This window comes from Cygnus olor, chromosome 10, assembly GCF_009769625.2.
Source record: "Cygnus olor isolate bCygOlo1 chromosome 10, bCygOlo1.pri.v2, whole genome shotgun sequence".
NCBI classification, from domain to species: Eukaryota; Metazoa; Chordata; class Aves; order Anseriformes; family Anatidae; genus Cygnus; species Cygnus olor.
The window spans coordinates 14396909-14423116 of record NC_049178.1 but is presented as its reverse complement, the minus strand read 5'-3'; the positions used below and the strand labels follow the sequence as shown (position 1 = coordinate 14423116).

Genomic DNA, 26208 nt, shown 5'->3' with positions numbered 1-26208 from the left:
TGATGGGAAGTAAACCCTGAGATAAACATTGCATAAATAATTCACATCCTTCCGTCTGGGAAACTTCTTCCTGAATTGAAAAGTCTCTCCAAACTGAAATGCAATACATGTTATTTTAGCAGCAGCTAAAAAAAAAATGCAGACTTCTTCCAATACACTGCATCTAGAGTGGAGAGCATCTGCTATTCTGGAGCTGAGTGCATATTTTAAGACCTGGTTTTACCAAGCTTTTCTGATTCAGGACTGGAACACTTTCTCCTAACACAAGGTCTTCCACAGAATGGGTCTCTGCCGACGCTGGATCCAACTTTAGTACCTTGATCTATCTGGGGAAACTCACTTTTCCCATGCTGTCCTAACCAGAATATGTAAAAACATTTTCCTCTCTTTCCATATACACCATGCTGTGACCAAGGAAGCACCTAAAAGACATTTGAAGGTAGAAATGGTAGTCTTTCATACTGGATTATGGTATATGACCCTAATGCTCTTACATTTGCATTTACCACTTATGACTTGAGGCCATGATCTATTTTTGGCAAAGGTATTCTTGGTGGGTCCCAATGTGTATCTACCAGCAAATTCTCTGCACAATTTGTGGTATCTACTGCACCCTGCACCAAAAGAAAAAAAAAAAAAAATAGGACACACATATGGAAGCAGTGAAACTCATTTGCACTTTTTGACTTGATGCTATAAACTTCACCACAGAGAACATAACCAACCATAGCTTCCATGGGGTGATCTTCAGGAGTGTTCTGCAAATGAAACCTAATAGCACATCGCAAGTCATTTTGCTCTGATCACATCTCTTATCCGAGGCCAGCTACTGGCTTTCCCCATGTACTTGAAGGAAACTTGGACAGTTGTGCAAGCCACTAGAAGTTCTTCTTTAGAGGTCTTAGTCAGGAAAGATCAATAGCCCCTGACGGACACCACGTAGGCAGCTGCCTACTGGAGTTAAACCCTAACAATATGAAACAAAACCCTCTTAAGTGACAACACAGTATGTATACATAACTTTATATATGCATATATTAAAATCAACAAAAATATTCTTGAAAACGAAAGCTGCTAGAGCCATACATGCTTTTTTTCTGCCTATTACACAAAATAAATATGGATGCATAATGAAAGAATATATTATGCTTGCTTATGTTCATCATCACAATTTTTATAGGATCAAATCAAACAGACAATGGAAATGAGTTTTGCAGTTTCACTATGCCTTCTGGTTATCAAGTGATAAGTTCCTTGCTGATGACCATTTTTTTCTCTTTTAATGCAGACTCCAAAATAAACAATTCCAACACACAGAGGGAAAAATTTAAAAATACATTTTCTTCTCTCTTTGCAAAAGTTGACAAACAACCCCACTTGCAGCACAGGGTGGGATATACTTTTGGTAGAGTCAAATTGTTTGCTTTTTCTGCAGCAGAACTCAAAGTACCTTGGGACTGGACTCAAAAGGCAGAGTTTACTCGGGGCAGGGGAAGAGTGGGGAAAAAAAGAGGGAAAGAGGAATAGAAGAAGGGAAAAAAGGAGGAAAAAGGAAAGAAGGAAGCACTCCACACTCAGTCTCATTCTGCAGAATGACTCTCTCCCCAGACCAGAGAAAAACAATTGCTTAGAACTTACTTTTAATGTTAAGGGCTATTCAGGAAATGCATTTTTTTTTCCCTTTTTTTCCCTTTTTTTTTTTTTTTTTTTTAACATTTAACCATATAAACAGCAACTAAGAAGGAATTTCTTATTAAGCATTTTTATGGTTACAGCTACTATGCTGCTGAAAAAGCAACTACTTATAAAAATAAAGCTAATATTTATGGGCAGTGGGGCTCAGGAAGGGACCTCTTTTATAAGACACATTTACTGTAACAGCCATCGCAGCTGAATCATGTTTTTGCACAAAAGCGAGGGTTTCTCTAAACCCAGGCTAACGTTTAACAACTTTAAGCAAATGCTAACACACGAAATTCACTTCCAACAGTACTAACAGACAGAAGAAAAAGGACCAAATCTGTGAGGGACCGGTCATCCTCCCACGTGTAAGCGCTCACGATAGGGTCAAGAAGCAGGGAACATCGAGACCACCACAAACGCAGGCGATCTGCAAAGCTGTGGGGCCAGCTACAAATCATGGCCCACAGGACACCTCTCTGCCAGCAGCTGCAGCCCTGCTGAGTTCAAAACTCCTCTCCCCGATGCTGTCCCTCGGTATCAAGCACCGGGTACAAAACCTCATGTTTTACAGCCACTGTGAAGTCCACACGGAAAAAAACACGGGCCTGTCTCCAGGAGTCGCGTCCTGCTGCCCTTCCCCTCTCCCAGGTAACTGCTGTCAGCCTCATTTGTGAAAACTTCTGTTCCGCGGCCCTCATTACAGAAAGACCTAATTACAGAGGTAGGGAGCTACCCTCGCAGCCCCAGATGGCATGACCTTCAAAGCACGAGTTCAAGGTCACACTTTAATTCCCCCCCAAAGTCCCCAAGACGATTATTCTACAATGTATGCACTAATCAAAGCCATGTTTCAGGATTTGGCAGACAAGCTGTTCTGTCTATCAGAATAACTCGCAGATGGTATGTATGTGACACAACATATTCATCATGTTATATTCTTAGCATATGCAATTTTCCCCATTGCTAAATTTTCCTGCATTCAGCAAGGGCTCTGAGAAACTGCTGGTGCCTTGGAAGAGATACCCTTCCAGACTTGTCGTCTTTAAATTAGCTGAATAAAGAAAGAATCTAAAGGTTGAAAAAACTCATTCTCCTGTGTAATTGTAAAACATATTGAATTTGATTTTTTACCTTAGGTACTATTTTTCAACTTTATTTTGTTGCTCGTGTTTGTTTCCCGCTCCTCAGTTCACATATTGTACTTCCTTTTTACTTGATGCGTGCCATATTGCTTTAGCTTTTGCTCTTACTTCTGCTTATTTATGATCTTTTTTGACCAAAATCTCAATAAGATTTGCTTTAGGGACTTTTTTTTTTTTTTAAATCTTTTTTCCAGGTAGTTGCATGCATAAGTGAACCATTAAAATTGAATCAGTTCAGTGAATCAAACTGAATGACAACGAACTAAAATGAGCAGAAACATGCCTAAAGCAACAGCAGATTACTTATTTTACTTATTTGTAATGTTGCTTTCTTTTTTCCTCTCCTCTCATTCTTCTGATAAAATACAGAAGCTTCTTTTTTTTTTTTTTTTTTTTAAATACTGGGATGAGTTTTCAATCCTGAATGCCATATAGGTTTTATGGTAACGCACAGAGGGAAGACGCATCCACACAGCATTAGGTTTCTGATGCTGGCCCAGCAACCTCTTTTAAAGCTCGGCATCTGGAGGAGTCAGCCAGCAAGCAAAGGCAAGAGCTCATGAAAATAAACTTCCTGCTCCCAATTTCTCTTACTCCTTTTACACCTGTCTGTCATTTACTCCCACTTTGCTTTTGTTTTAGAGCTACATGAAGACAAGACACCTCTACAGCTGATCTTTGTTTTGTACAGTGTGCCTGCTTGGATTAGGCCTCGTTAGATTAGGACAAGAGTTAAGAGAAAAGTAATTGAAAATTAGGTTCTCCGTGTTGGAAAGAGCAAACCAACAGCCAGCACACAAGCTACCATGCGTTTTGTTAGAGAATGATAAATGTCACTGCCATAATCTGAATTTTCCGGTGGTTTTCAGCATTTTAACTTTTATGCTGAAAGCCAAAACATTAATAAAGCAAGTGAAGTAGTAGGCATGTAAGTCCATGAACATCAGTAGCAAGGTTTCACGTATGTCACTCTGCAGTAATAAAAGACTTCATACATAGTCCTAGGACTGCATGTTACTATTTTTATTTTATTTTAGTATGGGAAACTAAGGACAGGAATGCAAGCAAACGGAGGAGAAAAATGAAGGCAATTCCAATTAATCATTTCCCCTGGTGACATTTTAATGCATTATTGTTACAATTATTCTAACATGTCCTCAAAGGCTCATCACACCAGCTTTTTCAGACTTCATTTTTCACTGAGTGAAATTTTAACAAGCAACTTTTCTGAGAAGTTTTTCTCTCTGAAGGGGCAATACCTGTTCACCCCTCTCTTTTGTGGGAAACAGGGCCACTAGATGCACTGAAATACCTGGCGTGTTATGCTACAAGGGCCTCTCTGCATTTCCTTACATTTTCACTGGCTTGAGGTTCTCTCTGCTTTGCTTTCTTTCTTCTTCATTCCTCAATGACCTTCTTAAACTCTGCATTTTCAGAAGCCAACTTAAAATACGGCAGGACAAAATATATCAGCCAGGCTGCAGGGGAAGGAGGAGAGGTATGGGTTTTCTTTTTTTTTTTTTTTGGTTAAGCTCTAGACTTGCTTTAATATTTTTCCATTTTACAACTTATGAGTAAAATAACCTCTCCTGTCTCAGCATAATTAGTTCCCCAGTCCTGGCATGCCTAAGAGCCTTGTGTTGTTTGGGGTGCTGTTTGCCAGGGAACACTTAATATTCTCATCTATCACATGAATCAATAAAACGCAACCCTGTTTTTCACAAGGTGGCAGTGTATTAGGAAGAGTCATATGGGCTGAGTTAATTTAAAAGTAATAGACTGAAATTGTCCACATTACTTTTATTGAATTGACAGAGCAGGTCCAGTGCTACTACGGAATTAATCCCATTTCATGGAATCACAGAGCGAGGCCGTAAAAGTCACTGGTTTATCTTAAAATATAATAAAAAGAATTTAAACTCAAGCTCTTGTTTTTATTTCCGGAATATGGAGGTTTTTTAAAAGACACTACTCTGGAAATAAATTGGAGAATTACAGTTACGCCATATACTCACCAGGCTCAATTCTTTATCAGAAGAAAGGAGTCTCCCTACTGATAACTAAAAAGTCAAAGCCTGAAAATTAACTTCAGACACCTTTGACGTGTGCAAGAAAAAGGTGATGTTCCTGTAAATTCCCTTCGTGGAAGGAGAAGAATCCTTCACAGGGCAAACAATCAAGGGCTTGGTGACTTCAGGAAGGTGCAAGTCACCATGGGATGGAGAGGAAACCCAGGGTCAAGAGTCCTAAAGTTAGGGACTTCGGCTTGGTTCACTTACCTGAGCTGGTCCTAACTTGACAAAACAAACAAACAAACATGCCACAAAATCTCCCCCAAACTGAGAGCAAGCAGGAGTCTTGGTGTTAGAATGTGCTGGGGGCTTCCTGCCTGCAACAAAACCGAGTCTTCCCCTCCCCAGCTCTGTTTTGGGTCTTTAACATGTACTAATATTTTGTCCTGAACAGATTCATATGGCACATGAGATGGAGGAAGCACAGTGCCTGGGAGAAGCGTGGTGAGCACTGCAGGGAAGAAGCATTACCTGGATCTGTCTCAGCAAAGCAGACTTCATCTTTGATAACGCCTGTTTTTATCATTAGTGGACCCTGGAAATCCTCACCGCAGCGTATGGCAATGTGCTCATTACAGCTGCGTCCCCACACAATGCCCTGAGACTCTGCCCCGTTTTCCTAAAAGTTCAGTCCTCAAATTGATAAATTTCCTCAGATGTGAAATTAAAATATTCAGCACCAAAATATATTTGCATCCAAGGATACATGTCATTTCTCAGATCCTGCTATTTAAATCATTTGACTTTGAGTGAGATATGGGAGAAATTTAAGTTTCAGTACATTTTAGTCTCCATCATGTCAAATTTACAACCCTGGAGTAAATCACACTGCCAAGACAAATGTCTTCACTTAAATCAGATTTGTTGCTTCCTTCCATACTTCAGGACATTAATAAAATTGGAGTTCATAATAATAGTTTCATCCTTAGCGTGCCAGCAAAACCACAACAAGTTCACCCTCCACATATGCACCTCTCTGGGTTAAGCAATTATGGGCCCCGGTTTTTATTAGCGATGTGAATGTGCGTGCATCTGACTCAAATTCTTACAAGTGTTCAGCATGCGCTCAGTTGATCCAGATATACTAAGGTGTTTTGTTTTTTTTAAATGTCTCCTCTAAATGCCATTCTTATCTTCAGACTTCCTGAAGATTGGAGGCATTAAAACAACAAAACAGCTCTCAGGGAAGGGGCGAAGGCACCTGAATGCAAGCGAAATGGCAGGAATGTTTACAGCTTGCTGAAATTACCTGAAATTTCTCCCCTAAGTACAAGAAATTTCTAACAATTGTTTTTCCCTGTCATCTTTCCAACACCTCTGACATCTGCTCTCTCAAGAGAACCAAGTCCCTCTTCTACTTCTGGATCTGATACACAATTATACGAGCTGCGACTGATGAGGATTACAGACCCAGTCCCTCCAGCAAAAGCAAAGGAGATATCGTTCGTCTCCCCATTGCAGCACCACCCTCAGACTCTAGCGTTGCTGTAGTATATATATGCAAGATTATAAAGCGGACCCCCCACTGAGGCACACAGCAATGAGACGGGGTTGGCAACAAGAGTATTAATTGCATTCACGCAACAGCAGTTCACGGAGCAGAAATCTCAGCGCATACCAAAAAAAAAAAAAAAAAAGACATCAAGACATCACTTGAAGCTCTTTTTTGACCCACTAACCATTATTCCTAAACCTAAACACTAATGCAGATGGGGTGAGTGACACAAACCTGGATTTCTAGCACGGGATCAGGAACACGAACGTGTCTTCCTAATTGCCACCCATTGCAAGCCCCTTTGACACATGTGGCTCCGGCTTTACATATGGCTTGTCAAGAGCCCTCCGTAATGGGAGGCACATGTCAGTGGAATGTTGCTGGGAGCTCTGTGTGATTCAAAACGCTTACTGCAGCATTATTACAGTAATCTTTCAGTGTGCTTTTACTCCCCAACCTCTCCCCATTTTAACAAAACAATCCTAAGCCTGTATTAACAACAGGGTTTAATGAAAACCATACATTTCATGATGAGTGTTTGGTCATGCATGGGAGATTTGTTTGGAATCAGGATCACTTCTCTCTAGGAATATGACAAGAGATTAAATCATTAAAAATGTATAGTCTGTAATTAGTTTATCATTGCCAGAATTGTACGAATATTTTCCAACATAAAACTGATGCCACCAGCAAGAGATCATTTTGAAAGATCAATGTTGCTGAGATATCTGAAAACAGAGTAATTAGGAGGCAGCATGCACGCTATTTTCCTCTGCATTATTTCTTTACACACATGTATCTGTTTCACATAAATTTCTACATTAAAGCAACTCTTATAAACCCGACCAGCGATGGGACAGATTCTGTGAGTCACAGAGGCAATATTAGTGACTGTCTTCACTGACATGGTGATGTGAGATTATTCTGAAACACCACCATCTTCCGAGCCTCCAGGATTTAAGCTAACTGCATATTTCTGGAGAAAGCAGCACAAAGCGCCACAAACAGGATCTTGGTATTAGTTAATTATGGCACTGCAACATTTTCACCGGAGGCGTTTTAGAAAAACTGCAGTACAGTGATGCTGTTTGTATTGCAATAGTTAAGGTGGTTTCAGACCATAAATTATAAACCCCATTTTTCAGAGTTTATGACAGGGCTATAAAAAAGGAACCAGCCTTAGCCAGTTTTCTTTTATGACATAAAAAAATTAGCTATTTGAAAGCTATACATTTATGCATGAGTTCAATGGTTTCAAATGTTTTTCCCTTCCCACACTCTCCTGTTTGCTATGTGCATAAAGACATGGCCACATTTGATGGCCATTCTCCTCTTCCTTCATACTGTGCCCCATCCCCTCGCGCGTATTACCACCTAAAATCAGGCACTTTTGTTTTTCAGTAGGAATTCGTAATCTTATGTGAGTCAGCATCCCTGGACAACTCCCTGTAAGTATTTAGTAAGGAAATATTAAAGCTGTCATTTTCAATATGAGGTTCACAGACCCCTGGGGGACTAATTTAAAGGGGTCTGGAGAAGATAATTAAGAAGAGTCAGTCTCCTGTCAGCAGGCTTGAACTCACTGGAAAAGGACCTGCATTTCAACAGGAAAGTGTTTAGGAGACTCACCACAAAAAAAAAAAAAAAAGCTTAAATACTACAATGGCATAATATTACCTTTTTTTCTTTTTTTTTCCTCTCACCAAGAAGAACATGAATTTAAAGCAGCACAGAGGGTTGATACCAGCTTCCAGTGAAGAGAGTTTATTCAAAAGCAGATGGCAACCTCATAGGCTCAGAGCTTACATGCCAGCGGCCTTCAGATGCCTGCTTCTAAAAGGACTGGTGTATTTGCACCATATGCACTCCTCAAACACCAAGGTCTCCACTTCCCCAAGCCATCGCAGAGCGCTCTGTCTCCTGCTTACAGTGCCTTGCAGTCACGCAGGGGCAAATTTATCAACTAAACATCCTATTGAGTTGAAACTGAGTTACTTTCTGGATCTCGGTTTCTTTGGAGTTAAGTACTGGAAGAAGAAAATGTTCTATACTTTTAATAAAACCAGATTCTGTCCTTGTCTCATCTCACCCATCCTTTGTACCTTTGGACTGTGGTGGGACAGGCTGCCTGGGAGAGACCTTCCTCTTTGTAGTTACTTCCTCGTGTAGGAGAGCTAGGCTATGAACACACGTACATACCAAAAGGGTACGCAATGCCAGAAATGGAGAAGGCTCTTTCTGGACCAATACATGTGTTGGTGCTTGTGGACTACTTGTCTTTCAGAAACCGAGGAAGCCACCATGTATCAACCACCACGTACCAAGTATTAGATCCACATGACAAGTCACTTTGCAAATGGGATGCAAGATCCTAAGTCACTTACGCACCTTTGTACGTTCTTCCCGCTACTCATTAATATTGCCAAAGTGCTCTGTAATATTCAGTTGGAAAGCACTATAAATGCAAAATGTTCTATGATAATCAAGCAAGTCATAGCATACAATTTGGTTTTATACGTGCTTTTCATACTCATAGTTTTAAACAGCTCTAGGCAGCAATTAGTTTTTTCAAGATAAAACAGTAGGTAACAGTAAAAATATAATCATTTTTCCTGACCCAATAGCCGGTCACTAAAGAAAACGAATTCAACTGACAGCTAGGCAACCCCTATTCTGCTGAACTCGGATGAAATACAATATTTTCCCTTCCTCACAATTATGCTCCCACGGCTAAGTACTCTCTCAGGCATGGCCTACTCAGGGCTACCTTTATATCCTCGCACCCAGGGGTGCTGCAGCCAAGCCCAACCAGCCTTTCACCTCGCACACCCAAAGCAGCCTCCTAGGGTGGTGGTATTTCACTACCGAAACAGCATCAGCACAGGTATGTGCTGCACCTGCACCTCACAACAGTAAGCAATGATGCTCGGTTATCATATCGTCCTTCAGTCAGTGGAGGTCCTGCATATCCCCAAGGAGGTGTGCTTCAGAACCTGGAGCACGTCGGGGTGCCAGGCTTGGCAGGTGCTCTCCTCTCCTGCCTGCTGGCCCCACGCATTCAGCAGAGGTCTGTGAGAAAAGGCGCTTGGCAGATACTGGGGGAATAAGCTTGTTTTCAGAAGCCACATCTCTGCTCCCACTCCCTCAGCTAGTTACCTGAGATGATAATGCCCATGCTTATGTGGGTATTTCTGAAGGGAGTAGCTGTATCCATTAGTCAACTTGTGGAAACACTTCCAGTTTTAAAAAAAGTAAAATTACACTCAGCAAGAAAATCCTCCTCTCTGTTGTGGCAAATGCACAACTCCCATTAACACTAATGAGACTCACACATGCTTTGAGCAGGGTGAAGAACCCCTGAGTGTTTGAGTAGAGCAATAGCCTATTGTACAGAAACACAAAACTATAGAAACAGTAAAACTGATCACCCCAGGCTGACACTGTGTCACCAAGATTTTCTAGATGAACAAAACAACCTTAATTTATACATAATGTATATGTATGCATATATTAATGAGACAATGTAGAGAAAAATCACTTATCAAATATTAGTCAGAACTTCTTGAAAGGGATATTTCTGTTTGAACCGCACTTTAAGTACTTTAAATTGAGATACCGAAACCTCTTCAACATCATTAACCTGGATTGAAAATAATCAATAAATAATCATTTTACGTGTAAGTATGAAAGGCAAATGTCTAATACATTACTTGTGAAACCCTTTTCTGTACTAATGGTTGCCATAACCTAAGGGATCGATTCCATTATGGATATTTACACAGTGACCTATTAGGAATACACGGAAGTATCATTTTTTACATTGATTATCCATCCTTAAAACAGATAGTAATGTATACTTAAATGCATGGATTGCAAAAATCATTTTTAACCTTTATTACATACTCTTTGTTGAAAAGGAAATCGTTTGAGCATCATGGTATGAAGGACACAATTTCAATTTATGTATTAAGAACAGAGGGCAATTATGAATGCATATGAGCAAAAAAATATATCTTATTTTTAATAGTTGGGCAAGCAAGTGATACCTAAAAAAACATAAACGTTTGTAATCTGAACCCACACAAACAATACAGACAATTGCCAAGGAACCAGAAAATAAATACGTATTAAACCTCTACAAATTGTATCTCCTTTCATTACTGCCTGAAGCAACATCCCCCTTCTGAATAGCTCCAACATAAACTAGCATAAGCTTTAATAAGTATTCCTGATGCTGGAGGCTGTGCTTTTTAATTTGACAGACTTGTCCTATGTCAAGCTTCCACTAGTACAGTAAATAGTAGGGCTACTGGGGGAGATAACTGCAAATCCAACCAGGAGCCGCGGAAATCGCCTAAAGGTTAGGGAGAAACGCCGAGGATGAAAATGGCCGCCGGGCGCTTCCCGCCTTTCCTGACAGACAGGGCTGCCACAGCTGCTCTGTGGGCGCGGGCCTCGTCCTGCAGCACCGGTCATCTGGGCCACCGGAGAAAGAAAAATCTCCTCTTTGTGCCTTAAGCGTAGGGAAAGTCAACAGGGCACGCAAGCAGCTGGGAAAGAGCAGCTGGAAACCAGAGCAAGTCAGTCAGAAAAGGCTCCTGGCGAGTCAAAGGCTGCCAGCAGTGCTGATGCTTTCCACCTAGAGAGGGCAATGGTGATGAAATACTATAGCCCTGTCAAGGGGAAATAAACGTTATAAGCCTGACAATGATGATCACCTTTATCTGGTTATATTGTACAAGTGAGGTCTGGCTGTCTTCAGGTTAGTTTTACAGCTGAAGAGGAGAAACTGCTGCTTTTATTTGGCAGTAAGTCTGCACAGAGCTTCTGCTGGGAAAAGCAAAGGAAAAATAAACTAAAACCTCCAAGTACATTTAAAACAAGCTGTCACTAGGTTAACCAAGCCCCAAAGAAGGCGCGTAGTACCCGCTCTTAGCAAATTCACTTAGTGATTATCAAATCAATTTAGTGATTCACTGAAGTGCCCATCATTGGTCAGGGCTGTCGCCACACCTGCCAGCAGAAACCAGGCTCCAGCTCCACTCTTAAGGACACTACATGTGTCAAATTGAAGGTCCTATTCAAATCACAGCTTCCTGCCAGTTCTAATCTCCTCTTCCATCTTTCATGCCGCAAACTGCTTAAAATGAACAGAACCTACAATTTTTTTAGAGTGCCGAGCTTCCCCCCCAGCAGTGAACCCGGTGGTGGTGTGACAGGGACGGCACCGGGCCCCTTGGGCTGCCTCAGTCAAGCACTCAGCAACACCAGGAGATGGGGCAGGGGACATCCCTCCGGGGTGTTCACAGGGCAGCCGCTGCACATCTTTCTAGCATTTATCAGAAACTGGAATTCTTGTTGTCACTGCTGTTAGGTAAATAGGTCTGTTTTCAACTTGATCTCCACCCTTGCTAGAGACAGAACACTTACACTGTACAATCAGGGAAACAACGCTGTCCTGCTGTACATCTCCTGTCCTTCACAGCAGCACTCGTTAACAATAAAATTTCCAGTACAGTTTAAATTCTTTCAAAACACACACATCTGGGGCAATCTGGTGAGTCTATACAGAGGAAACATAGATCTAAATATCCCTCTGTATTTACATATATTCACAGACACTGCTTATCTTCATGAGTATTATTTCAAGCATGCACACACTATTTCTGTGTCCTGGGGCATGCATCACAATCCCACAAATAATTCCCCAGGATCTAAAAAGATGTGGAACAGGAAGATACACTAACAGAAAGAAGCAGCATTAGGTTTAACCCAGTGACATTTTGGCATTATTAGCTGCACAAGAGCCTGGGCAGAATAGCAATCTACAAAAGCAAAATCTCTGCTGTACCCAGCTCTCCGCCTTTCCCCACCACGAGGTCTGCAGAGCCAGCACCATGGAAGTGTGTTTGAAATACCTGATGTACAAAACGCCTTGCCATGTAAGCACTGCAAGCTCTCAAACCTGTTCTGTATGAGGCTTGAGTTTAATCTTTTGAACATCCTATCTTTTTAAAGCGTAAGCAGATTAAGCTTACTGAGCATCCTTCTTCAGAAATCATGGTAGATACATTAAAATACAGTAAATGAAGAGCTGATAAGATGGTAATGAATGCATTATCTCAAATCCCAGATTGCTATAACTTTACAGAAGTAAAGAAATGAACCTAAGAATAGACTTAAAATACTGTTTCAAGGATAAGGTATCGATGTATTGATCTTATGAGTGCTATTATCAGATGGCTATCTCTTGGTGTCAGGTGAATTCATTCACTGCTAGAAAAACATACCAGGTTGTCAAGGCCCAAAAATTATTCTTGCTAATTATTTCCCTTCTTCTGCCCTTTCCACTTCCAACTTCTGCCAAATTATTCCTTGCAGCGTTAGCACAACCAGAAATGCTTTCCACTTCCATCTTACTTAATCACAATGGGAAAACACCTAAACTTACTGCTAATAATGCAGGGATCACATTTGGGTGTTTGGCTATCCCTATACTACAAAAAGAATAGGAATGAGAACATTTTATTAGAAGACAACACGAGGAATATCCGTTTTCAGTTTTGACCAATTTGGGTCTCGGTCTTGCTACTACTAAACTGACTGATAAATCACCATATGGTTCAGTGGGAGGGCTAACAGGCCTTTCATAAATGGTATGCCAGCAACAACAGCATGTAGCTTTCAGCATTACTTAGTAAACAGCATGTGGTTTAACATCAGTGACTGGTATGATTGAGGGTATCTACTTCGGGTATTTCCTCGAGGCAAAGGCCCCTAAAAATTTTCCTAGTTAAACTAGGAGCAAGAGAAATAATAGACGAGGTTGAGGAGAAAGACACGACTGAGGATTTGAGGATGGGTGACTCCATTTATGTTCAGGAAATAATGGGTTTTATTTTTACTCTCTTGAAATTTCATCTTTTGAATGCAGCTCATTAAGCGAGTGCTCACATTCCTGCCTCCCAAACAGAATGAGACCTCTCAAGCAAAGAATTTCAAATGAATCTTTTTTTAAAACCTTCCCGCTATCTCCGATCTCGTGTTCTGAACTGGATGTAATGACATTTCTTTTTCTTAAGGGATATTATGGTTCTGCCTGGTATGTGCCACCAGAAGATTAAATGCGTCACTCAACACTCAGGAAGCCACCCTTTCCTCAAGAGCACTAGCCTGCCCTACGAAGCTCTGGACCTCAGAGAAAGGAGAAGAGAATTTCCTCCTCAACCAAGGTGATAAGAAACTAAAGAAAAGAGGCTTCCTCTTCTTTTTGGATGATTTCTGTCATTCTGGCTACTCATCCATGGGTAGTTTTGCATTTTAAAAAGTTAAATCTGTCACTCTCTGGGAACCCTTGAGCATGCGTGCAGGCTTTGAGCCCTGAATTTATCATCTTAGTTGTAGAGATTGCCACCCTGAAGGAATGGCAGGGCTTGATGTAGAAATAAAAATCATCTGAAATCAACTGAAATCACCCTTTCGGCAGTCCAGTTAAGGTAAAAAGCAAATGCAGGTGGTACTGCAAGCATGAACTTCAGAACACAGAATTCAGTTAAAACATCTATAAAGACAAAAATGACAAAACTCGAGTAATTTGACCTATCCCTGCCACGATCAAATCCCGAAGCACTCTCTCCCATCCATAGCGAGATGTGTGATACATCTTGTGCTGATGCATATTTTTAATTCTCAAGTTGCATCACCACCCAGGGTTAAGTAAGGAAGGTACCTCTTGTCTCTCCATATTTTATCCCATGTCTAAGAGTTTGTTCAAAAATCAAATTTGCCCCCTGTCTCAGAGAAGACTGATTCATCCTTAACTTATTCAGGAGACAGTTTCCATCTTCTTTTCCCGGACAATTAACTCCCTGTGGAGTTACTAACGGTCTTTTGGCAGACCAGGTCCCATTTTCTGTGCTTGAATAAACTATTAACCAACTGTTAGCCCACTGCAGGGGGAAAAGCTCTTTCCCACCTGGTAATGCTATTTCTAATTCTGGTGGGAAGCCAAAATTCATATTTCTTACAAATGTGTATATCAGGAACTATGTTTTAATAAGAGCTCCTGAATAGTCAATGGACAACGATACCCAAGCCCTCTTTAAGGGCTACTATAACAAAAGTTTTCCTGCGGAGGGAGCGAGCAAGCTGAAGGCAGTGCGAGCAGGAAACAGAAAGGGCTGCTGATTTCCTGGAAATACGAGCCTGCTCTGCCTGCTCTCCAAAGAGAGAGCGTAAAGGAAAGCCCCCTCTGAGGACAAGCAGCCTGGATGGGATGGTGACAGAAAAGGACAGTATAGGCCTTTTGAGGCATGTACTGAAAAGCCCAGCTAATTAGAGAACAAAGATTTTTGCTTATTAAGGTGGGTAGAAAAGTAGGGAGAGAGAAGACACACATTCTGGGATATGACTGTTTTCCCCAAATTGCTTTTTCTTTACAGAAAGATGAGTGCTGTATGTCTCGAAGCATGAGCAAACACATACCTTTTTCAACCACTTGATTGTTATTTCATTTCTACCAGACAGTAAACACTTGCAGTGTTTTAGATCCTTTTTCAACTTTTGTTAACCTTCCCATCCTGTCTGGAAAATACAATGCCTGTGAACTGGGGAAATAACAAGGACTACATTCGTATTGCTGCCTGATCTCTTACATCATGTGAAGCTTTATCATAGAAAAAACAAAGCAATTCATCCCTGCAAAGCCTGCGGTTATAGCAGCAGCAGCACTGCTGCATCCCAGAGCAGGAACTCCACTGGGGCAGGCGCTGCACAAACCCAGCAGAGAGACACTCCAAGAGCTTTTAAACAATATAAGAGACAGCAGAGGGATTCAGGTAGGAAGGCAAGATAGAAAGTAAATACAATAATACTGATTAGCACAGTCTGCAGTGAATGCATTTCACAGCCTGCCTCACCCCAGAATTAAAAACCCTTTCAGCGACCCTTATAAAATCTCTTTTTAATTAACACTTTTTTGGACCTATGAGTAACAGGCAGCAAGATGTGTCTTTCTTTATGGTTAATGCAAGCTTTTGATCATCCCTTAGAAAATACGTCTTGAACATGGTAAAACAAAAAAAAAGAATAAATGTTCTGAGTCTTCTAACTGGAAAAAAAAATCTGATGCAATTTATTCTCTTGGTACAAAATTACAGCAACTGCTTAGAATTCCACAGAAAAAAAAAACACCACACACAAAAATGCAATCAGTAAAGCACCAGTATAATAGACAATTTAAATCATTTCCTGCTTGCTTCCTGAAATCATGATTAACATTGGTGAAATCTATTCCCACTGTTTAAGACCCAGTGAAAAGGCTTCCATGGGAAACATTGGCAGACAAGCTACCAACAAGTCTGCTAACCACATTAAGGGTTTTTTTGTTTGTTTGTTTTGCATGTGCATGCACCAGGGAAACATTATCACTTCTTAACACATTTCTTTTTTTTTTTTTTTTTGTTCTTTTCACACATGTTACCTATCTTTGCTATTTCCAGAGGTCCTACTGGAGTAACTGTGAAGGATCACACACCTCTATGGGAAGATGTTCCAAAGTCCCAGGACTGTCAGACTTGCCTCAAGGAAAGAGGCAACATCAAGCACTTACTGAACCTCTCATGTTTTTACATAACACCATCACCGTTGAGGTAAGGAGTCTTGACATGGACATACCAAGGAGAGTTCCTGCTGAATGCCCCCCTGAGTCTATCGAAGTCTGCCTGCTCCTTACACCCAGAGCCACACGAAGTCACAGAAAAGCAGATCTCCTCACAATGTCATGCTTTGCCTCACAGAGGCCTGCCAGACATCCTCTGGTAGCCACCTGACATGGTGGAGCAGCAGAAATAGCTATCACCTGCTGCCTTCCTCCTTCCCCTCCCATAATCAAGTAACTCTTCCAGAAGACCAGAATTTAGCAAGCTCCCACACATACTTTTTCCCTATTCTCACCACATCAGGTGCCCACAGTGAATGATGTTAAACTCGGTGGCCTAAGTACCCGGTAAGTTCAGCACGTAAAGCTCACCTTTACAGCTGGGGAGAGACAGTCCCATTTTTCTAACTTAGACAATCCCACAATTCAAGTAACAATCCTATTGAATCTGCTACCTTTCATTAAAGTAGCTCTTATAACTCTGTCAAATTCTCCAACCTTTGTATTGATTTTTCTCCTATTCAAAATAACTCTCCTTTACAACAAGAGCTGGCTGCCAGCCTCTTATCTCTTATTTTCACCCCATCTGATCCTCCTTCTCCTTGTCAGTCTTTCCAGATTCCAATTAATCATGTCAAAAATCAGGGATTTATGTTAAGAAGAATGTACAACTCTTAGCTCATCATTAACATACTGTAATTGCAGTGTAGTGCTACTGACTCAGACCTTTTCAACAAGGCAGTGGAAATCCTTTGTGGAAAGCAGGACATTCCCATCAAACATGAAAAGAATATCTAGATCGTGTTACTGGATAGTTATTTCAAAATAAAACTCTGGATGCATCGTAGCATTTACGACGACTCTAGAAATTACTGGGGCCTGGCAAGCAGCAGGAAGATGCAGCCATAAAACCAAACTGCTGTTATGTCCCTAAATTTTGTCTGGGTCTCTACACGAACAGTCCCACAGGCTAACCCCTCCACTAAACATATTTTAATTTCAGACCATCCTCCCATGTTTCTTCTTAAATATCATAGGGCATTCACAGAAAAGATCAGCCAGATGGAGACTAAATATTTCACTACTACAAGATGAAGCGTTCTGCACTAAAATGGAACCCTGATTGCAATAAAGTCATTAATTTAAGTCTCAGCTGATTCTCCTGTCAGTATATGGGAGGAACTGAAGACAAGTGTGGGGAGCCAGTGCAAGAGTTACTCTAAGGAAGATAAAACAGTAAAACTGTTAGAAGATAATGCGTGACTTGCCCAGCTCACAGTCTTTACAGTACAACATAATGGAAACTCGGCCAGGTGCTCAGCCAACATCCATGTACTTCTTGTCTTAAACTTACAGCACACCAATTTCCTCATGATGAGAAACCTGAACTAGTTTTAAAAGTGATGAAAAGAACAGAGGGGTAAAGTCTGGTGGAAGGTAAGGCTGAGCAACATTTTGGATTTTTTAGTATCTTGTATATTTCGAGTATTTTGTGGCTATCTAGACCGTAGGGGATTGTGGAGAAAGGGGGGACAGAAGATTGTAAGAAAAGACTTAGAAATCCTGCATAATGTCACTTTGAAACAAAAAACAAAAAAGAAAGAAAAAATAATTAAATTTGAAAATCCCCAAGCCACCTCCATGTCTGAATGATTAAGTTGGGGTACTGTAAGAGATGAAGACAGAATAAGCAGTGTGTGCTAAATTCCCCGAGCACTCTACAGCACAGACAGCACGGGTTTGGAGCCAAATCCTCACTCACAGTTTCACCAGCACATCTCCCATCAAAGTCACTGGGAGCTCTAAGTATCCCCATATAACTGCGGATTTGGTCCTCAGAGAGAATATTACAGTAAAATTACTTCAGACAGTCTAACTCTCTCCCTGTGATATATTCCCAATGGCCCTCTTTGGGTCCTTCCATCATTTATTGACTTCTACTTTGCTACATCCTGCCAGATGGAAGCAAGGAAATTTGAAGAGCAACTAGTAAACGGAATATAAGGAAATAAACCCAGCACTGGCTCCCTGTTTCACAATTAGTCTTTACTTGTGCTTGAAGCCAACACCAGAGATCTTCGCAAAATTACAATTACCAGATATGCTGGATGCCAGAAATAATAAACCTGACTGCAACACAGCAACATAGGGTTCTAATTCTCTCCTGGAAATCAAGAAAACATACTGTGGTCTGTTCTTCTTTTAGTATGTGAAAAAAAGAGTGCAAACACAAACCTAAGGACTTAAAATGCAGCAAGGTAAAACTTAAAACTTTGTTAAAACTTAATGAAAAAAGCCCAAATCCTAACATTAAATAGTAAATATCCCCTGCCATCCTCAGATGGACAAAAGCCCAGACAAATACTGTAGATGACACTCCAGGGATGATAGGAAGACCTAGCAGCCAGGATACACCCCAAAAATATGAGCTAGTCTCGGTTTATACCCTGTAATAAAGGCTTTTGGGCACCGGGTATCATCTACATGGGTAGATGAGGAGAGAGCAGTAGATGTTGTCTACCTTGACTTCAGCAAGACATTCAACACTGTCCCCCACAACATCCTCATTGGCAAGCTCAGGGAGCGTGATACAGATGAGTGGACAGTGAGGTGGGCTGAGAACTGGCTGAAGGGCAGGGCTCGGTGGGTTGTGGTCGGTGGTGCAGAATCTAGTTGGAGGCCTGTAGCTCTGTGTCCCCCAGAGGTCAGTACTGGGTCCAGTCTTTACTGTGAAGGTGACAGAGAGCTGGAACAGGTTGCCCAAAGAGAGTGTGCAGTCTCCTTCTCTGGGGATATTCAAAACCTGCCTGGATGCGATCCTGTGCAACGTGCTCTGGGTGACCCTGCTTGAACAGGAGGGTTGGACCAGATGATCTCCACAGGTTCCCTTCCAGCCTCAACCACTCATGACTTTTCTTCTACATTAACGACATTTACATTATCACAGCAGACAATCAAACATGAGAATTTAAGTGTTACAATGAGAGGTAGGATAATGAACGGTGATAACCTTTGGCAAGGAGATCTGAGCATTCAAATTAGAGCAACTAGCTGTAGATCCAGACAATGCTGAAGTTAGTATGTATAACTCAAAGGGAAAAGGAAGAAAATCAAAGAAGGAGCGAGAACAAAGATACCACTAGAACATGGAAATTCTTCTAAGGAACATGCTTAAAGAGCAGCGAGAATTGTTAATGCAGAAGATTGTTTATAATAATAATTTCATGAAATGAATCAATCAACATAACATAAAAGCTCATTAATCAACATGAAAGGGTGCTACCTCTTCATTTTCTACTGGAATGCTTTGTGGGTTGTTTTTTATTTTTGGTAGTAAAAATGATTACTTTTTTGATTTTGTTTTGTTTGTTTTTGTTTGTTTGTTTTTTGTTGCTTTTTGTTTTAAGTGGAGAACTAGAGTTCTCCAAAAACACACATGCTGGTGCTTGTGGGTACAAAATCACATCGCTATTTCAGAAGCCAAGTTGATGCTCCTATTACCAATTTGGCCTAGACAGTGCAAGTTTGTTCATGTAAGATTAAAGGGATGAGGTCTCTATGGCATATTGCAGTATGGTCCTTGGAATAAGATTCTCATTTACTAAATAAATTACTGTATATTACTGTATAATGGTGTTCACATTATAACTGACAATTAGCGCCATTAAAGAGAAAGCTCATAAACAGCCAAAGCTCACATCAAATTAACACAGTCATGATTAAAATCACTCTTCTGATTTCTGCTCTTCACAGAAATAATCAGCATTTTGCATAAAAATGAGTGCGAAGCAGCTCAAAATCACAGTTATGCTGGGATGGTGGTAGTGAACTCCGCCAGCACAGCACTGCCACGTCAGCTGTTTGCCTGCCTGTGCAGCTCTGAGCGCTGGGTTTCCCTCCCGGCAGGGAGCCCGCACGGCGAGCCCTGCCCGCCGCAAGCTCGGTGCAGGCAGGGCTGGTAACCGGCACGGTGACGCTGGAGATTAAAGTCTGCAATTACTCCTCTTGGCTCTAATGAGGGGAACCTGGGTTCTCTCCTGGCCTGAGGGAAGCTCTTCTTCTTTATTGTAATTCTGTCACTTCGCCATTTAAATGGTTTCTAGCGTTTGCATGTTCATTTATACCGCTTCTACTTCAGAAAGAAAAAGAAAACCTGAGCAATTATAATGGAGAAGAACAATAACAAAATACAAAGGAGTCAGCAATTCATTAAAATTTAGAAACTGCAATGTCAAAAACTTTTCTTGACTTCAAGAAAAAAGGAGAGAGACTTTTTCTAAACTGGCACAGAGCCCACATCCTCATTAGGTTTTGCACTCCACTCGCCCAGCAACGCGCTAATGGTATCGCTTTAATCTTCAGCATCGCAGCACTAGCTTTACTGAGTTCACCAATGATGACGCTGAAATGGCAAGAAGGAGGAAAAAGGAAGCTTCAAGCCAATGCTGACCAGCGATGGTATCATGAACTGGCACCTGGCCGTGGACAAAAGTTTGAGACACATGGACATCTCTGTTCCTGATTGATACTTCAGAGAAAGCCAAACTTATAATGGCTTCATAAGGATCATCAAGGAAAATCTGATCAATAAATAAGTAATTGAGACCACATAATGAAGGAAACCATTTAGAATACCATTACATATGCCATGGTTTGAAAAGGAATCACAATATGCTGCATATGCATAAAAGTACTGCAAGATAATACGCCTTTGATCCAACATGCCTTTAAAGTAGGAAACAAAAGGACATTCTCATATATCTTACCAACTAATCTAACATATAAATCACAAAAAAATATGATCCAGATGGGCTTCAATGAAGGAAACCAATTAACGTAGACAGCCTTACCATCTGACACATTAGTTGTAATAATAAAAACCAAACAACATGGTCAAACAATAATGCTCTGTATTATATCTGACATTTCTAATTAGTTTCTGCATCCTCTTCAAGAAAAAAGACTACCAGCAAGCACTTCGTTTCCCAGAGGAAAAAAACATCTAAACTTCATGTGTACAGAGCAAAGTCTATGGATGACGCTGATCTATCTGCGTTCCCGTGGGATGTGCTTTGAAACTAATGCGCTTTGCATAGTCCACATCTGGTTTCCCAATTAGACTCTGAAAATGTTTGCTTTCAACTGCATCACCACTGTAACTGTTGCAGGCCTGGAGTGCCAATACCTGCACACGCTCCTTAAAACCTTTACCTGTGTCCAGGGATCCAGAACAATCAAAAAGATTTGGGCTTTGGTTTCTGTTGGATGGGATTTATTTATTTATCCTTTCTCCAGCCTTCCTTCAAAATGTCTCAGAATGTCATTTCTCAAAGGAAGTACAGTATTTCTGGCACAGACCTCCCAGCATCAGGCTGTAAGGGTTGCATCAGACAGTTGCATGCTGAACTACAATTAGCATTACAAATTAAAAGCTCCACCACACATACATGTACAGTTACTCTTTGAGATGTAAAATCTCAATTGTATGGACTGCTTTTGCATGTATCGGCAAGAGGAACACAGTTTCATCACCTTAGAAATTCTGGTTATTTTGAGCATCCTTTAAAATCCATCCATGAAAATCCTTTTCAGCACATGATTTAATAAAGTGGATCAACATTTGGAAATCTTGCGTAGGTGGTACATAGCAAAACAACGGGGACAGACTTGTTTTAGAAACTGCTCTTCTTTTAAAAAATAGTAAAGGAAAGACTGTGGGAATTCTGCTAATGCATTCATATTCAGAAAGGTCAGAGATCAGAGGCTCATGTCATTGCAATGAATACAAATCACTTGGAAAACTACATTTTCGTTATTAGGATTAACACTAAACCTATTCGATATAGCAAATTATTTTGCACAGCATTCATAAACAGTAATGAAATTCAGAAAGGCAGATTCTTCTTTTTCAAAAAAAAATATTTAAAGATGACAAAATTAGTATTCCAACCAGTTGAAAAGAAAATAAAGAATATTTAAAGAAAATGAAAAATATTTCTTAAGAATTTTCTTTTTTTTCAAAGTAAAATAACATCCATTTATCAAGCCAGTATCAAATAACCTTGGCATCATAAGCAAGGGTTTGTGAAGTCGAAATACTATTTCTGACACTACCAAGAAGGCCAAGGATCCTTTACCATCTCCCCTCCCTGAAATTTCAAAAGAGGCGTTGACCGGCTTTGCAGACTTCCTGAGTGTTCCTTCTGGCTCCCCAAAACAGTCCTAATGAATACCAGCACTGACAATTGAGACAGAGAGGGAAGCATGAGAGGCCTTTGCTCTGTGTGTTCAGGGTGGCCCGTCGTGAGAAATCACAGCTTCGTCAAACCAGAAGCTGTTGGAAAAAGTTTGCGATAAATTAATAAACAAACAAATCTCTGCCTCTGACCATCCAACCTATAGCTTCAGGTATTACTGGTAGGTAAAACAATTTTTCTAATTCATGTGGCGGGGCAGTTGGAGCAGACAGATGCAAACAATGATTTTTTTTTTTTGGTCAGGTCTATTACAACCTTCCTTTGCACTTTGGGAGCCCATTCCCACCCTCTGAAAAAGTGACTTGGCTAAAGTGACATGTGATTCATTATGGCAAGTTGGGGCCTGAATTAAGTTCCTGCAAGACCCAGTTGACAAGAAAACCACTTCTGTCCGCATGTGAGCTTTCTGGGCAAGCACAGGACCCCACAAGCTGCTCACATCCACATGCCACACCAGGACGCAACCTGATATGAAAGCATGCATCTGATTACCAACAAGAAAAGGTAATTCCAGATAACACCTGTTTTATTTCACTATGCAAAACCCTTGAATACAAAGTGAAAAGCATTGACAAACTCCGTTGACAAAGACGACATTGTACTGCCCACAGACAGACCTGGGGCTATCAGACCCAACTGCACTGTGCTCCCCAGCAGCCCAAGGACTCTCCCTGCCGTCTGAAGACGCATCTTTGCACTCAGCTGCCGATGGCTGCCCAGCCCCGTGCCCTGAACACGGCTGCTTTCACAGGGTGCTGTGCCCCAGGCGATACCTTGCTCCTGCTGTGGCACAGCATTCTGCCGTGCTAGCTGCATGGCTGGCTCGGGTCTGGCTGGCTCCTGCACAAGCAAAGCAAACGCACAGCTGTTTGTGCAGCTCCTTGAGACGCCCTGCTAGCACAAGGCAAGGGGCTGCAGCTGAACACAGGTAGGCAGAGGCCGTACGCACGGAAGGAAGCAATGCCGATGAAAGACGGCAGTCTCAGCACAATGGCTCCCAAACCGCTGCTAGCTATTTGTTTGTAAGCATCATGGGAAAGAGAAGATTTGAAGGACAATGAGGTCACTTTGCGGATATTTGCAAGAAGATCCTCCCACACATGAAAAGCTTATGGGAGAAGCCAGAAAAGTGACTGTTTGAAACTTAGCCCATGGGACGCAAAAGCTGGCAACGCTAGCAAAGCAGAGCTCAGAGCTGACATTGCAAAAGCACATAAGAGATGATAGATAGAGTGCTGCGAGGGCCGGAAGGGCCTTGAAAGTGATATGTTCACTGAAGGAAACATTGCCCTATTTCACAGTCATCTCAAACTACTGCAATACATTCTGATTTTATTTTTTCGAGAACATAAGCACATGTCTTTCCACTCACCTCAACAGGGAACCTCTTGCCATTGATGCTGTGCTCAGAGCCTGCTGATCCATTGCTTTGACCCCAGTGGAACTCCACCTTCTCTGCCTTGAATCTGCCCGGCAGCCCGGCACCACTGACAAAATAATCGTCCTTCAGCAGGATAGCAACTGCACACACAGAACAAGGAGAAGGATGTTCTTAGCACAATTTTTTGAAGCATTTACAGTTTTTACTCATTATACTACAATACTTCTTCTGATGCAAATAAAAAGTGAGGTCATCATTTTTCTCTTTACAGGGATTGGTTTTAAAAAAAAGAAAGGCTCCAAGTAATACTGGCTAATTAAGGAAGTGATTATGAAACTACATAGTCTACAGAAAATCACAAAGGCCAAACTTCTCAAGGACTTTTTGGCCTCCTTGTTGGACATTGTTTAAAATTTAAATGGCAAACTTCATTAAGAACTATTTAATGTGGTCGCAGGGACTAACGACCAACCATGTTTCTTGGCCTTGCAATTCACTAAAGTCTGCGGATCACCAGTTCAATCCTCTGTTTGTTGGATTCCCTCTATGTTATCAGGGAAAAAAAAAAAAAAAAAAAAAAGCCTGTGCCCCTGTGCCCTGTCCCACCTCTACTGCTGGATATGTCAGGTACGTTCCTTAAGCTCCCTGCTTCTCCCTTCTGTAAAACTGGGAGAGTGACAATAACTTTTTTTGAGAACCACTCATGCAAAGCCCTCCATAAGAGCTGGGTTTTATTACAGTAACTCTGACATTATTATTATGTGATTCAATAAGGGTCAAACGGATCTCCTTTGTATTTTCTTTTTATTTCCAAAAGCCTTTATAACAATAAAAGTTTGATGTCCAAACAGAGGGCAAAGTCATACGGTGGAAGACAGTACATGTTACAGGGGTGGTCCCACTATCAACTAAATCCAGCTTTCCAACATCCATGTCTGTTGCTCTCACTACAAGATCACCTTTCTTTCTAGCATTTCCCATTTTTAACATTCACAATTCCTAATAATGACTCCTTATAAAATCATTTCTTCTCATCCCTTGCAAAACTAGTGCTTAAAAACAAAACTAAAATTAGCATTTTGTTCTTGTAAAAGCGATTGCAGACCACCACTTGCTGTGCCCAGAATCCTGTGATTAAAGTTTTGTGTTTTTTTTTTTTTTTCCCCCAATGGGAAAAGCTTAACACACAAGGATTTCTCTCTGTTCTCAATCCAACTGTGTCATCACAACAGGAACATTAATATAAATCCATTTTTATTATGTAACAGGGAGGATTTTATTCACTGCTGAAAAAACTAAAAGGGTAGTTGTGAAATAGAAGTTATTCCTCTGTTGGTGAATCACTGGCAGGCTGTTGCTGCAGGCTAGGCTTTCTGCCACACCAGGGCTGCTCTCCATGTGAGTACAGGCAGTTGGCTAAAGCAGCCTCATCTCAGGTGCAAGTGTGCAATTAAGAGACATCTAAACATTACATTGGTTATGTTAAAACCACCTAAATGTTGAATTGCATGAGATGTTCAGATGTTTCTAAACTGTGCCAGTGACATCACGGAGCTCTTCTTTTCCATGATTTCTGGTTTCTCTGCATCAAAGTATTTGTGTAGGAAGACCGGTGGTGTGGGACTGGCTGTAGGTTGCTGTTTGTGTCAGCCAGGATACCAATGTATCCTTACTGAAACACAAGCGGCTAGAAGCACTACTGCTCTCTTCTTCTCTTAAGAAAATCTCAGTGAGCTCGGCAGTGTTTTAGATACCAAAAATCTCACCCAACTGGTTAGAAATTCCACAGACAAAATTCTAGGAGATGAGGAATACACGAAAGCAGATTTGTGTGCATCTGATAAAAATCTCTGTGGGGATTCAGTTGCATCTAATAAATATTTGATAGTTCCTAAATCATTTATGGCTCTGTCAGGGGTCATTTTACTTGTTTTAGATGAATAATTAAAAGGATAATTAGGAGGATGTACAATCTGAAATGTTCATCTAATTGTTCATTTTACAGTATTTCTTACACTGCTGAGCTGTACAACACATGTTCCCATCACCTTCCTATTTTAGCAGCATTTCCTTATTTCCAGTGATCTGGGGGCTTCCCTTCCCTCCCCTCCACACGACTTCTGGTTTTCAGGGCTGGAACAACCAAACACCATGTCGGTGGGCTTCAGGAGCCTCTGCGTTTATCCAGTAATTTACTCAGAGTGCACACCAAAGAATCAATCCCCCGCACCTACTCAGCTTAAAATACTGTATAATTTAGATTTCAAAACCAAAGGAGGTGGTGCACAACTACCAGGATCACAATTGTGTGATGCCATTTGCAAGATCAGGCCTGGCGCTGTGTGTCTGTCACCTTCCTGAGGGAAAAACCCATCCTGGATACAAAGCAGCTCTTCCCCCTTCCTAAGCAGGGCAGCTGGACAGATATATACGCCACACCTGCAGAGTACTTAACAGAAACACACCTCTGGCAGAAGTTTTGGTAGTTTTCTCTAAGTGGCCAGTGTTTTTAGAAGTTTG

The 26208-nt window shown here is 41.1% G+C and overlaps 1 protein-coding gene across 3 annotated transcripts in view; it reads right to left on the bottom strand.

Annotated features, from left to right (window-relative positions):
• PTPRG (protein tyrosine phosphatase receptor type G) overlaps window positions 1-26208 on the bottom strand; it is a 402944-nt gene that overhangs the window by 159253 nt on the left and 217483 nt on the right. For 2 of the 3 annotated variants that reach the window (XM_040569169.1, XM_040569170.1), the window contains one exon: window positions 23680-23828. In XM_040569169.1, coding sequence (XP_040425103.1) covers window positions 23680-23828 — 149 coding nt within the window. Of the gene's footprint in view, window positions 1-16067; window positions 16503-23679; window positions 23829-26208 lie in introns of those variants that run through there. The other variant, XM_040569171.1, reaches the window with a different exon arrangement.